The sequence below is a fragment of the Sinocyclocheilus rhinocerous genome, unplaced genomic scaffold, assembly GCF_001515625.1.
Source record: "Sinocyclocheilus rhinocerous isolate Xijiao unplaced genomic scaffold, SAMN03320098_v1.1 scaffold2765, whole genome shotgun sequence".
Lineage (NCBI taxonomy): Eukaryota > Metazoa > Chordata > Actinopteri > Cypriniformes > Cyprinidae > Sinocyclocheilus > Sinocyclocheilus rhinocerous.
The window spans coordinates 148,543-163,787 of record NW_015653018.1 but is presented as its reverse complement, the minus strand read 5'-3'; the positions used below and the strand labels follow the sequence as shown (position 1 = coordinate 163,787).

General features: G+C 37.2%; 1 protein-coding gene across 1 annotated transcript in view; it reads right to left on the bottom strand.

Annotated features, from left to right (window-relative positions):
* Positions 1-7,387: 7,387 nt before the first annotated feature.
* LOC107715543 (uncharacterized protein C9orf172 homolog) overlaps positions 7,388-15,245 on the bottom strand; it is a 19,799-nt gene continuing 11,941 nt past the window's right edge. Inside the window, exon 2 of the mRNA XM_016521695.1 lies at positions 7,388-11,118. Coding sequence (XP_016377181.1) covers positions 7,799-11,065 — 3,267 coding nt within the window. The 5' untranslated portion in view covers positions 11,066-11,118 and the 3' untranslated portion in view covers positions 7,388-7,798. The remainder of the gene's footprint in view (positions 11,119-15,245) is intronic.

Sequence of the window (15,245 nt, the reverse complement as noted above, 5' to 3'; positions counted from 1 at the left end):
GGGTGTTATCATGTGGCCTATGGAATCAATATTTGCTACAGTACATGTATACTGTATATAAGTAGATTTTCTAATTAAAGACTGAACTGAAAAAAATAACTTTTGTCCTGGTGTCGATTTGTTGGATTTTCATGCTTCCGCTATTGCATAAGGTAGGCAGCGTAATTGTGTTTAATTTTAAGATTGCTTCTTATGGACAAATTCTAATGCAGCATTGCATGCATCTTTCACAGATAAGGCAATCCCAGAAGGCATTGCGACGTGACGCTCATTCAAACCGGCAGATAAGTAATCAGTTATTTCATTCAATAAATGTAAATTATTGATTAAAAATAGCTGTTTCATTTAGAATTTAGTACTGTATCTCTATTGGAATCAGTCGAGTTTCACATGTGTTTTGCTCGAGAGGCACTTTTTGAGTGTATGTAGAGCACTCTAAATCAAATGCATGTTGTTGTTGTTTTTTATCACAGCTAGGTTAGTGCCTTAAAGGGTTGCTGCCTATTTAGACAGAAAGGCAGGTTACTAGGTTTTACATTTAAATCCACTGTTAAAAGTATGGAAATAAAATAAAAATGTAAAGCTTTGTTTGTCAAGGGCACCTTATATTTGCCATATTTTGTCTTTTTTGAGTCCATATGGTTTGGTGTGTGTTGTTATCGTTAATTAAAACTCTTAAAAATAATTTATATTTTACTTTAATATAAATTTAAAATGTTGCCTTGGCAACTAATTGAAGTCTAAAATTGGTAGAACTGAAAAAGAAATGATGATTAAAGTGACAAGCACATAAATTACTAAAACATAGTAAAATTGAAATGAACTAAAATTAAAACAGAAAATATAAAAAAATTAAGCTAATTCAAAATACTAATTAATGCTGTAATATAAGAAAAAAATATTTGAAAAACTAAAATATAAATAAAATAATGCTGTGATATAATAATAAATTATACTATAATAATGTGTATTTGGTAGAGTTTAGTGCTAAGTTGTTAGTTTCACTTCTGCAAGGTGCAAGTGATGTTTGAATGTGAAAACATCTGAACGATCTGTTATTTACTTGCATATTAAAGTCAAAACAAGAAACAACATTTGCAACAGTCTTAAGTCACTGGGGTATGTTTGTAGCAATAGCCAAAAATACATTGTATGGGTCAAAATTATAGATTTTTCTTTTATGCCAGAAATCATTAGGATATTACTTTTACTTTACTTTTAGTCATTTAGCAGACGCTTTTATCCAAAGCGACTTACAAATAAGAAAAAGTAATTAAAACTAAAAGCTAAAACTCTATAAGTAAAACTTAATAAAAAGCCTATATAGACATAATAAAAAAACTAATAAAATGACAACATGACTACAACTGTAAGTAAAACTAAAATAGATAACTAATACAAATCAAAGTACATTAGTTCATCAGTAATCCTAAAAAATAACACTGAGGCAAACACACATGCTAAAATAACAACAACTTACTGACACATAGTAAGAAATAGTTTATAAAAACCTGAAACAGAAGTGGAAAGAGGAGAGATAAAAAGCGATACTTATGTCCTTTGCCGGTGTCCCTGCCCGGTGGAGTCGCACGGTAGAGTCGATGGTCTTTACACTCTTCGGTCTTCACACGACCGCAGCCGCGACCGCTTCCGCGGTAAACTAAGCTTCTTTTTAATTAGTTTAACAAAACTCAAATTGAATTCCGCTGGACACACTTTCCTGTTTATCCCAACAAATGGCCAAGCAAAGCGCACGACACTGACAAGGTACGCGATACAGTACGACACCAAACGCCATTTCAGCACGTCTCCACAGTAAACAGTAATCAGTAAAACAGATATTAAGTAAAGATCATGTTCCATGAAGATATTTTGTAAATTTCCTACCGTAAATATAACAAACCTTAATTTTTGATTAGTAATATGCGTTGCTAAGAACTTCATTTGGACAACTTTAAAGGCGATTTTCTCAATATTTAGATTTTTTTTGCTCCCTCAGATTCCAGATTTTCAAATAGTTGTATCTCATTCAAATATTGTCCTATCCTAACAAACCATACATCAGTGGAAAGCTTATTTATTCAGCTTTGTATAAATGTATAAATCTTAATTTCGAAAAATTGACACTTAAGACTGGTTTTTTGGTTCAGGGTCACATTTTAGAAATCAGCGAGTGAAGTATATTCTGCAAAAAAATATACTTCTTTAAAAAAATATACTATTTTATTATATACTATACTATATCAAACACTTCTTTTTCAGATCTTTTATTTGCTGTTATTAACATTATTATTAACATATCATTAACATTAACCAGCATTAAATTACTGCATTAACTATTGTAAAATACCCTGTGTTAACTGTATTAGTGGCCTAAAACAATTACTAAATAGTTATTAGTAATTGCTATTAGCTGTCAAACAGTAAAAGCATGGCTCTAGCAATGCAGAGGTCATGGGTTTGATTCCCGGGAAAACTGATAAAATGCAATGCATTTTAATGTCGCTTTGGATAAAAGTGTCTGCCAAATGCATAACTGTATTAGTTACAGCCTACTTTTGATTAACGTAACGTATCTTTTGATGAAAGATTATGGAGACAAAAAATAGCTCATTATAAGACCACCAAAATGTATTCATGAAGTAAATGTGATCTGAAGATTTCATGCTGATTTTTACAGCAGTCATGCTACAATCTTTTAAATCAAGTCACTGCATGAAAAATGATGCATGTTGTCAAAATGCAGTGAGGTGTCCACGTCCTTCATACAGTCGCTGAATGAGTTTGGTCTCTGTATAATGTAAAGAAATCTCTTTGTTGCAGCATTAATACAAAGCCGAGAACGTTTGTTAGCCTCCGGCTAGTGCGGGTCTCTCCTCTGTCACATTTTGTTTGCTTTGCTCCACCAACCCTACATGCCTCAAGAGAGCCAGACACCCAACTGAACAAGGAGTCATGCAGCAGTCCCTGCTTCATCTCATACTTGTATAAAGTGGAAAAAAAAACAAAAAAAACAAATTGGTGTGGGATTAACTTGACTAGCAATTTCTGAGTGAAAATTGTTTCAAATTTCACAAATAACTACAAAGAAATGGCAAGTGACACGTTGAATGAAATTTTTTTAATTAAATTATTTTCTTGTAAAATATACTCAAATAATTCTTTATTTACAGCTATATATTGACTGCAATTCTAAGATCTACTTTTTGATTAATGGGTTTACCTTTCACTCAGTGTTTGCATTTTGAACAGGGATCAGGAAATTCATCTGAATATGAAGAACTAGTAGTAGTAAAGTAGAACATAGTGTTTGCCCCAGGATCAGATGCATGAATGCTGTTTAAGAAACCACTGATTGTGTTTCACTTTGCAGTGTAGCGAAAAAGACCAACTAGCCAATGGACTTCATTTAAAAAGGATGCAAGCAGCAGCACTTCAACAACAGGTATCGTCTCGCCTCGGATTAAACACTGGGGATCAGAGCCCAGCTGGCAGAGGACACATCCTTGCAGACGCCTCTGTCTTGAGGTTCTTCTGCAGCTGTGGCCCCTGAGAGATCTTTTTCTGCCCTCCTTGAGAAACGGAGATAGACACTGGTTAAAAATAACCTGAGACCTCGCCACAACTGAGACAATAAACTTAATGCAGAGTGACAGTCATGGAGCCGGAGATGGATTTTCTCAGTTCTTGTTGCAGGAGAAAGAGGCTTGTTTTTGCTTTGCAGCTGTGGCCCCTGAGAGATCTTTTTCTGCCCTCCTTGAGAAACGGAGATAGACACTGGTTAAAAATATCCTGAGACCTCGCCACAACCGAGACGATAAACTTAATGCAGAGTGACAGTCGTGGAGCTGGAGATGGATTTTCTCCATTCTTGTTGCAGGAGAAAGAGGCTTGTTTTCGCTTTCTCCGCCGTCTGAGTGCTGTGAACATCTCCTCGGCTCTGTCACGATGCTTGTTTCGGCTCTGCAGCACTGCAGTGTCTCTGTGCATCCTCACTGGACTCTTTCCAGACGGTGTCAGTTTGGCTTTCGCACACAGTACATTTTGTGTTCTGCCGAGTGCAATTGTTTTGATGGTAGTCCACCTTTCAGTCCACTAGCTTTGAATGTTGATGCACTCAGTGTTAGTGTCATTGTTTTCAGAGCTGCCTGGGAATTTTTTAAGGATGAAATGTGGTTTTGTATATCTATCTATCTCTCTATATATATTGCATATTTGCATTGTGTTGGTACAGCACAGTGATTTTGTCTTTTATTAAAATTAAAAATCACAAGGCTCTTTGAATGTTTTAATAAAGGATCAGGTCCATTCTGCAAAACAAGCAAGCAATATAGACCAAGAGCCACATTCATAACGCCGCGTGTTTGTTTGATTTATATCAGGCAGCCTGCAGCAGTAAAATGCATTTTCACGTATTCATTTTTCTCCATGGATATCCTCCGTTTGTGTGTTTTCCAGCAGCAGCAGCAGCAGCAGTTCTTCAGACGGAAGCTGACTGCAGTCTACAGGCGACAGCTGCAAACTGAGCAGGTGCATATATTATTCACTTCTGCAAACACGCACGCTTCTGAACGCACTGACCAGATACATCGTAGCTGTCGTGCATTATTCACTTAATTTAAGTGCATTAACTGCTAAAATACAGAATGGTCAAATTTGCATGATAATGTCTTAAAGCACCTTGTTCAACTGTATTTCGGTCTACTCTCTGCTTAAATCAAATGTCTGTTAATCCAATCAAACAATGAGTTAAAACAGAGATAAAGCACTTTTCGTTTATCATCACTTTAGAAAGAAAAGGACAAGTCGAGCCCATTCCATTGTGAGATACAGTATTCCATGCATGCGTGCTCTGTTCTGTGTTACACACTGACAAATGTCAAGTAATCTGGGTATTTTATGCATACATAAAATTCATACATAGTACATACTTCAGCAATATTAAAATTAGTATGGTATTCCAGTATGGTATTTAGTGATCTATAGCCTACAAGCCCTGATTAAATGTTTATGCAAACAACTAAAGATTTTAGCTCGCGCTTTGCTGCCCTCTGGAGGTTAAACACAATAACATGTGACGTCATCGTTCCAAGTGTTGAACGTGTTGTTTCCTACCAACGACAAAAAGACAATGTAAAAATACTGACAGATTCTTTATAATGGCACGCACTGCATAAAGGCCCTAGATCGTGTAATTTGAACAACTCACGACTTTCAAAACTGTTTTTGTCTAGTGATTTTTTTTTTGTCAGCTGAGCAATCAGTATGTTGTTCAACAACTGTAGCCTTACGAAAATTAACCATTGTTTTAATTGTAGTAAAAGTGTAGTAACCATGTTTTTTTTTTGGAGTATTGATTTATCACAGTTTTACTACAAATACCATGGTTGAACTATGGTTGGTGTAGCAAAACCATGGTTAATTTGTGGTTACCATGGTTTAACTATAGTAACCATGTTTTTTTTATGTGGTAAAACCGTGGTTAATTTTCGTAAGGGCTGTACAATCCATTGAACGCACTCCACTTCAGTCCCTCACAGCCTCGTTTTAATTCCTGTCATAATCAAATATGGCGCTGCCCTCACTAAGGTCTAGCTGTCGCATGGTGAAAAGAACAGGAAAGGTCTTCTAACACACCACATGGTGGAGCCACAACATTAAAAGAATTACACAAGATGGCAACATTACGACTTGTTTTGTCTTAGTAATTATATGACAACGGAAACAATCTTTCAAAGACACACTTTTTTTATTTAAGCTTTAGTTTTTTCTTTTTTTTTCTCTGTGAGACCGTGTCATTGTCTCATTTGTTTTCAGCATAACAGCAATGGTCGACACATTGATCTTGAAAAATATCACTCCTACTATATATTTTCATAGATTTTACTATATACTTTATCCCTCATATACAGCATATTTTCAAATATCAAATATTCAGGCAGGTTAATTATATCCATGTAATGTGATAGAAAAAATAGAATCACATGCAATCATTTCTTTCTGTTTACCACTGTATATGTACACTCTGCCGGGCCAAAACACCTGAACATGTGCTATAGCGGTTCTGCCAGTGCTCTGAGTTCAGACAGAAGGATGTGCAGTGACATGAATTCATCAAGTAAAGCAGTGAACAGATTTGTCTAAACAAAGTATAACTGGGATTCAAGGAAAAACCGGCTTTGGACATGAAATAGGAGCCAGTTCATGACAAAATTTTACAGGTGTTGGATCACTGATTCTTGAGTACTGGGACAAAACAGGTTACCCAACTGAAGAAGAAAAAAAAATCTACGAATTATTTGTGAAATTTACTACAAATTTCTGAGTGAAAGCCGTTTATGCACCATTTTTTTCCCCCCACTGTAACAGTGTTTTTCTTCATTTTTCTTTCAACACCGACAGATAAAAACATGTACTGTTAGGTCAAATACTTACGGATAACAAATCCAGCATTACACTTAAAGAATGAACTGATAATACAGGATGGTTTTAAACAATAGAACAATAGAAATTTGACATCTGAGTGTTTACATAACCATTTTGTTTTGGATGTAGTAAATCATTTTTCTGGTGTTGCTTGCTAATAACAGACCTACTAATGGCAGATAAAAATGTGGACAATTTTGTGCCGTAACTCAAGAATCAGTGCTGTGTTTTGCTACCACATGTTGCATTTGTATTGTAGCATGTCAAAACAATGCAAAACACATGTGAAACAAGTGAAATCAAAACCACACACACAAATCTTTTTCCAAGCTTAATAACCAATATAGCATACAGCAACTCTGATTCCATTTTTCTAGAGACGAAACTACAGCTGCATCTGATATCATATCCCTCATAATCTTAACAACTACTAAAATATTTCCAAGTCTAATAGGTGATCACAAGGAACCTCTATCAATGACACGCATATAAGAGATATCTCAGTTCACAGTGTTTCTGATGGAACAGTACCGGCCAACACCTAATGTGCAGCACATCACTGATACCAATATTTTCCAGATTTTGTCTTCGAGTTCATTATTGCTCAAGTAATTCTACTAAACATACATAAAAGCACCAATTACTTCATTAACTCGAAACCTAAATTACGTAAACCAACTTGGTAAACTCATTTTTGTAAATGGAGCACAAAATTCTAGGTGTTGCTTAATTCTAAGCAGCTCTCTTTTTAATTAAAGCCGTTCCTCAAAGTACATTTCACGTTTCTACTCTGCATTAAGTTCTTTTTTTTAACTGTATGTTTATAATAATACAATATAATATAATATAACATAATGCCTGTATTTAACATATCAATAAAATGCATATTATTTTTTAGTGATAAAAAGAAATACAGTTTTATATTTCTTTAGCCAAAACTTTTTCAAAATTTTTGCGGGACAATGTTGGTAATTTTTTTTGCATAGGAAAAAATATTCAGCTCTGATGTAAATAAGTACATAATTCTGTAGTTTGCCAAAATAAGGATTGTTTTTTTCTCTCTCTCTTCATGAACAATAAAAGAATATCAAAAGAGAATTGCTACAAAGCAAAGAATGGCAGTAATTGCCAGTGAAGCATAAACAAATCCTGGGACTAGATATCAAGTCGATGAATAAACAGTGTGAATTACTCATATTCAACATCTGATGGGCAATATTCCAACACTGAATAATACTGACCTTGCAGACATGAATACATTTTTTTCATTAGCAAAATACATATCTATAAACATGTATAACAAATAAGCTTGATATATTTAGATATGTACTATAGTGAGATCTATGCTTTAATATATAAAAGGTGCACTTGTTTAAATAATGTCATCTAGGAGATGTGGGTTGGCTACCCAGTCCAAAGTTCGTGGCTCAGAGGCTGCCATTATCATGCACATGAACTGCTTGCCAGTCCTTTTATCAATAGGGTAAATAGTAGTGGGTGTGAACCTCCTGTTATTCTCAACAAACTCACAGAGCTTTTGGTAGACATTGGGATACTCATGGCGAAGAAACACCCCACGTATCCTCAACTCCCGCTGAATGTTGATGAAGCAGATCTCCCGGGCTTTCCTTCCCTCCTCACCTTCCTTGTCAATGTCAGCCATACCTGGCGGTGGGGTCAGGATCAACGTCTCCATGTCGCTTTCCTTCCGATGGACCTTCTTTTCCGGGCTGTAGGAGGCAAGAGCAATCTTGGCAAACTTCCTGACGGTTGGGGCTTGGACCCTTGGCGATGGTCCGTCAGGCACTTTATCACCAACAGCGATGGATACATTCAAGAGAAAACATTCATTAGGGTCATATTCCTTTCCCGCCTCTTGGAGCTCCTTGCAATATTCCCCAAGGTTATCCTTGAAGCTCTCCAGCTCACGGAGAGATAAGTATGTTGGCGACATGAGTAGACTTTCTAGTCCAAACTGAAGGAAATTTGTGGACGAACCTGGATTTGGAAATCCCAAAAACAAGACACCCCTGCCCCGAGACAGGTATCCCACTTTGGCAATACGGGAGAAAGCTTTATGGACCTCTGCGGTTTCTCGACAGTGCTTAATAACGTGGCGACACACACTACCGATTCGCCCATAGAGGCAGCTCTCCTTGTGGACGTCCCAGTCTTCGCGGCGACAGTTGCGAGAGCAGTAGTAGGTATAGCAGCTGTGGCAGGACTTAAAGTAGAGGCAGGCGTTAAACAAGGTCTCAGTCCGACGGCATTTATTGTTTGAACACATCATTGTGTCGTCCTCATCGGGACTCTGGTCAGGGGAGCACTCTTCTGTACTTCTCAGGCCGTCACAACTCCCATCAGTGTCTCTTAGTGTGTCAGGATCTATTTTTATTGAAGTGGGTTGTTTGTCAAGTGGCATGCCACTTTCAGATCCTGCCATCGAATCCTTTCTCCTTGATCCTTGATCAAGCAGGTCTTCACTGGTCCTCCTAGTTGGAGGTTTGTAATCGATGACAAGGTCAGCTAGAAGCTCATCAAGCTGCTCTAAACTTTGCTGTAGGGATGTGCTGCTGTGCGTTTTCTCTTTGGTAGATTCTCCAAAGCGGGACTTTGCTTCACGTTGAGGGGCTTCTTGATTTGGGGCACTTTTTGAATCCAACACATCCCAACTTGCAGAGCGTGCTTCTGGTTTACTAAGATTGCTTGGTCTGATATCATTGTCTGTGATGGTAATCTCAGGTGTGACAAACCACAGTTTACTCGAAGAGCTCCGGGCCTCAGTTGGACTTTTGTCAATCAAAGAGTTTTCAGATAAGGACAGTGCAGCATAACGCCTTGGTGAGCTGGAAAGGTTGACAACCACAGGTTTTGGTCTTTCACTTGAAGTTTGTAGTACCCCCTGACAAAGAAGATTCTCATCACTTTTCCCTCGGGGTACTGGCTGTGCTCGCTCTACATGGGTATCAAGGATGTTATCCCAAGATCTTGAGTACGGTCTAGGGTCTGTTACTGTTCTTGCTGGCTCCATGCATGGGTTGGCATACCAAGTTGTGAGCTTTGGCTCTTGTCTAACTCTTGTGGGAGTAACCTGTGAGACATACGAGGAAGGGTAATGGCTTGAGTAGCCAGACACCTCTGAGCCGTACCAGTCCTCTGATTGAGGCTGCACCACACGGGCATGTCGTCTTCCCTCGGTGTAACATGCCCTTGCAGGAATATGATGCTCCATTGGTGGCGTGTAGGGGTTGGCCATGTAGAAGATCCGAGGGGGGGCCGTTTGAATCTGATATGTCCTTGGGTCATCGCCATAGAAAGTCCTTGCTGGAGGTGTCTGTATTATATATGCCTCTGGCTCACTTGCAGCATAGGTTTTAGGGTACACAGGCTGTCCAGGGTAATGGCAGGTGTCGATTTCTGTGAAATATGGCCGGGAAGGTACAGTATGAACAATGTGAGTCCTTGGATCTTGTACATATTGAACTTTAGGTGAATAGGGTTGGCTAGGAATGCTGTATCGGTCATCTTGATAATAAGTCCTTGATGGAGCTGAAGATCCATACTTCCCCAAATCCTCTGCATAGAAGAATTTAGTTGGCACATTGGGGCTTGAATGAGCCCTTCGTTCCCGTCCATATTGTTCCCTTGGCTCCCGTGGCGAGACCACCTTTTGTAAAGGGATCTCCATAGGCTGTATGTAGCTATTTGACATACTTTCGGAATACTGATTCGCCTGCCTGTACTCTCCAGTAAAGGACTCAGTGGGAGTCGGTGTCCTCGAAGTGGAGAAATGGCGAGGCACTGTCAGACTCCGACTGCCACTGCTGGGATACTTCTGCCAAGGTATGTCCACATGGGGTGTAGCTGCCTTTCGGCCTCCTTGCTGCACGGCCAACTCATCTGGTTTGATGTCCACCCGGCACCGAACATGAGGACTAGTAGCAGGTTTCTCTGGCCTTCCTTCATCAAAGCCTTCAGATACATATACAGGGGAATACCTGCTTGTATCACTCCTCTGCGGCTGCAATTTGATGGGATGTACTTCGTTCATGTGTGCTCGCGTGGCGGCATAGGAAGACTCTTTTCTTGGGGAAACTTCCGGCCTTGGCTGAGTATTTCGATGCACCCTTTGAGCTTCCCGGCCCCTCCTTGCCACTGGAGGGGAAGCATCAAAAGATACAGGAGTTAGGCTGGTCTGAACCCGTGAGGCACTTCTAGATCTAGTCCTCCTCTTTTGTTCTGTCACAGCAATTTCACCAGACATCTCAGCAGTCATTGGCTGGGAGGTGAGACGGTAGCTAAATATGTCTGGGGAAGAAAACCGGTGGAGTCCATGCCCTTGTTGGCGACCTAAGGCGTTCCAGGCAACCTCTGGATTGGCCGCATTCCTTTCAGCCCTTCGGTATGGGTACTCCATTGCTATTGTATGATATCGGGGTTTGTCCATAGACTCAGTGTCAAAGCTACGGCAGTGCCTCTTTTTGCCTTTGCTTTTTCGAGTGTTCTCCAGTTTGCTGATGGATGGGGAATCACATTGTTTTGAGGGATGACAGGCTTTAGAGTGGTTCGAGAGGGAGTTCACTTTAACATCTTGATACACTGTTGATACTAGTATATCAGGTGGATCTGTGCGTGTCATCTTAATGAGACTCTTCTAATTTTCCCCATTAAATTCGTTTAGGTTAAGGTTCCCTGCAAGAGAGGAAGAAAACAAAACAAGATTAGTATTGTACAAGTTGCATTCAAACCACCGTATGGATATGATCTGTAATACTGTGTGTGAATGCAAACAGTGTTTTTAGGAACTGGCTGATAACCATAAAAACACAACATTACTTTTAAATAGCCTGAATTTAATATTGTAAACAATAACTGCACAACATTCAGTATTCTATAGCCCCACATTGTTTATCATTATTTGATAAGCATTGCATGTATAAGGTTACCTTGGGGAGCAACTCATCAAGCCAAGATTCAGCGCAAATGTACATAGCAAATAGACCCAATTCTGATTCTGTAATGCTTCAACTGCATTGTGTTGTTCAGCAAAATACGTTGGCAGGATGTATGCAAGTAATTTGGAGGTGGCTGCCAGAGGATGATGTTATCTTATAACCATCATAGTACATACAGTGTGAGGGCTCAACAGAATTGCACTGAATCCCTAATACAAAAATCTTTCTTTTCACCTTTGAATTGTCTTGGAATGGTAAATCGCTTAAGAATGCTTACGTGATTCTAAACTTTTTTTTTAATCTCTTATGCTTGACTTCAAATTAAACTTTCATCAATTCAAATCTGCAGGTTAAAGGCAGGACAAAAATAGTGTCTTGAGTCTAAATTAGGTTCTTTGAAGGCTTTTTGAATCTTGTCATTCTCATAAACTTTATGCAAAACAGGTGCAATCATTTGTCATGAAGAACCGTATTGTACAAAGAGGACACAGCTGAAATAATGCATGTAGTCATTAAATATACAAAGTAATGCATGCAACAGAATATATACACTACTAGATTTTTTTTCAATTCACATTTAGTTCCACCTCGTCAATGTCTGTTTTCTTGCAAAAGGGAGATTAAATGGTTTTCAAGACCTCCTACACATTCCCCACAGCTAAGTTTATCAGATTGTGGAAATCACATCTTGTTTCTACGACAGATATTATGTAAAGGAACTGTCACTTCTACAAACATTACTATGCCCAGACGCTGTTTACTCACAGAGTGTTTGTCTGGCAGCTTTTCACATTGCCTCACACAATCGAGTAACTGGTGTGCATATGGAACACCCACCGTCTACCAACATACGCATAGTCACCAGACTTGTGCATGCAAGATTTTTTCTTGTCCCCAACTAATTTTTTTTTTTAAAGTTGAGGAAAACTGCAGGAACAATGGCATAAGATTGTGATGATTGAGATGATGACAAGGAAAGCGCTTTTCAAAATCCAGTACAATACTTTCCTTATACCTCCAATACACACTAGTGCACACATCATTACCATTAATAATAATAATAATAATAATAATTTTTATTTAAAATATCATGAATTTTTATCAGAAATGTTGTACGGTAACCCTGACATACCCAACATTTCAGACTTTTCCACTCTCAGGGTGATTAAACCACCGATACATTTTTTTAAATTGAAGCCCCACGAAAATATAAAAATGAAATGTAATTCTTAAATTGAAAAAAGTTAATCATAGGAATTGGTATATGAATTATATTTAAATCTATTTTTGAATAATTCCATGAATTTGGAAAAAAAGGCATTGACCCCACAAATAATGAACAACAAAGACAAACTGTGCAGAGCATAAAAGCTTTCATAATTATCAGTGATGACCTTGATCCCTTAAGAGAACTGGGCCCATATTCACAAAACATCTTAAGGCTAAAAGTAGCTCATAACTTGCCGATTTAGGAGAAAATCTTAAAAATAATGGGCGTGTCAATCCTAAATTTAGGACTCCTACATTTTTGCTCTAAGAGTATTTCACAAAGCGTTTTAGCGCTAAAACTAGCTCCTAAATCTGTGGAATGTTAGGAGTAGTGAAGAGGACTCCCAAGTCACTAAGACCAAACCACAAACTAGGCCTATCGTCCCTGCTGAAGAAAACCATAGAAACCATCACAGAAATTCTAATGGTTTCCACTACAAATACCATTACAAACATTACAAACCATCAACTTTTAACCATTAAAATAATAAAAAAAATGTTTCCTGTACTGTGTTTTGGGACATGTTCCATTAGTGGTTTTAACAAGCTAACAATAGAAGGCAACCAATTACCAGTAGAGACCAACAAGCACCATTACAGTTACCATTAAAACCAGTACAATTCTCATTATAACCAGTAAAACCATTCAAATTCTGTGATGGTTTCTATTGCTTTTTTCAGCCAGGCTAAAATGGCTGTTGCCAGCAATCTGCCTTGAAACATAAACATTTTAGAAACACGCTGCATTTATTGGCACACATATGTTTTCCCATGTATGATTTTTTGGTTATCCCAACTCCAAATTTTCCTTTGATTATATCCTTGTTTTCATTAACAAGTTGGGCAAGAAGTAACAGCTGTAAAGCTTATGTACATGATGTATTATTTTAAATTCTATATAAGGAAAGAAGCCACTAAGCCGTGACAGCAGGAAATGGGTAATGTCAAATGAAATCACACAAAACAATGATGAATCTAATCTGCATAAAATGTTCCATTATCATTATTATTATAATTTTTTTAATGAATGAATCAATTAATTTATTATTCATGGATCTGGTTAATTTAAAATTGCATGCAGTTTTGTTTCAATTACTTATTCAGTAGAATGTGAGAATATTAAATTGATCTGGAAGGCATTACAGTGAATATATACTGGCCTAATATGAAACACCCCTAACACCCCGGCTGATCTGCAAAAATAATTTATTAGTATTTCTGTCTTGTATTCACCAGTACAAATATCTAAACATTCTTAAATCAAGATACATTTACTTGAGAAGCAAAACTACATGATATTGAAGGAATGGCTCACCCAAACATGAAAATTTGCGTTTAATTTGCTCACCCTCAGGCCATCCAAGATGCAGGTGACTTTTCTTCTTGAGTAGAACAGTAAAGAGGTTTTTTAGCTGAAACCGCTATCCTTGGTGATTCAAAAAACAGCTACTGGCACTTGAGAGTAAAAAAAAAGCAGATACAGGCGAGACAAAAGAGCTCAATATATCATCAGGAGCCACTGGAATTAATTTTGTCTCGCCTGTATATGCTTTTTTCACTCTCAAAGTGACGGCAGCCATTGACTTGCATTTTATGAATCACCTAAAAATCGTCTTTACTGTTCTACTGAAGAAAAAAAGTCACCTATAACATGACCTGAGGGTGAGCAAATTAACAGCACATTTTCATTTTTGGGTGAACTATCCCTTTAAGTCTTACCTTCTGAAAAAAATATTAAAATTAATGAGTTCACACTTAAAACATGAATGAAAATCATCTGCCAATAAGTTAAGAGCAATAATCTCGTATTCCCTTTGTGTTAAAATTTCTTTTTCTGACCCCACTGGCAGATTTGTTTTTTTTTTTGAGTGATGCATAGTGCACTTAAAATTTGAACTAGTTTTACTATGAGGGTTAACAGGAGCATATGTTCAGCAGCTCATTGAAAAATCGCCAACTCCAGCAATAAGGGCACTCAAAGGAGTCAAGACTTGGACAATACGGTAGTGTAAAAAAAAAAAAAAAGGCAAAAAATCAAACATGTACTTATTACTCGTGCTACAGTCATGCAAGGCTATTAGACATCAGTGTTAATGTAAATGCATGAATGAATTAATGAATAAAACAAAACTTTTTTTGTTGCTGTTGTCAGTTGAAATAACGCAGAAATAAATATTAGATGAAAAAGTTAAACTTAAACTTAAAATAAATTAAATGTTTTTAACTGAAATTAAGTTTAAGGTGAAGTACTAAAATTACTAAAACTGAAATATAAATAAATTAAAGCTAAATAGAAAATAAAAAAAACAAAAGATAAAATGACAAAAGCACATAACAAAATTACTAAAACAATGAACTAATAATTAAATATCAGAAAATGAAAAAAGTAAAAAATAATTAACATGATAAATGTTGCCTTGGCAACTGAAATAAAACAAGTTTAAGTTGGAGTACAATATTACTAAAGCTGAAAAAAAAGTTGAATAGAAAATAAAAAAACTCCTAAAAATGACAAATGCATATAACAAAATGAATATATATATATATATATATATATATATACACACACACACGTCTGGTTTGCTATCCTTGTGG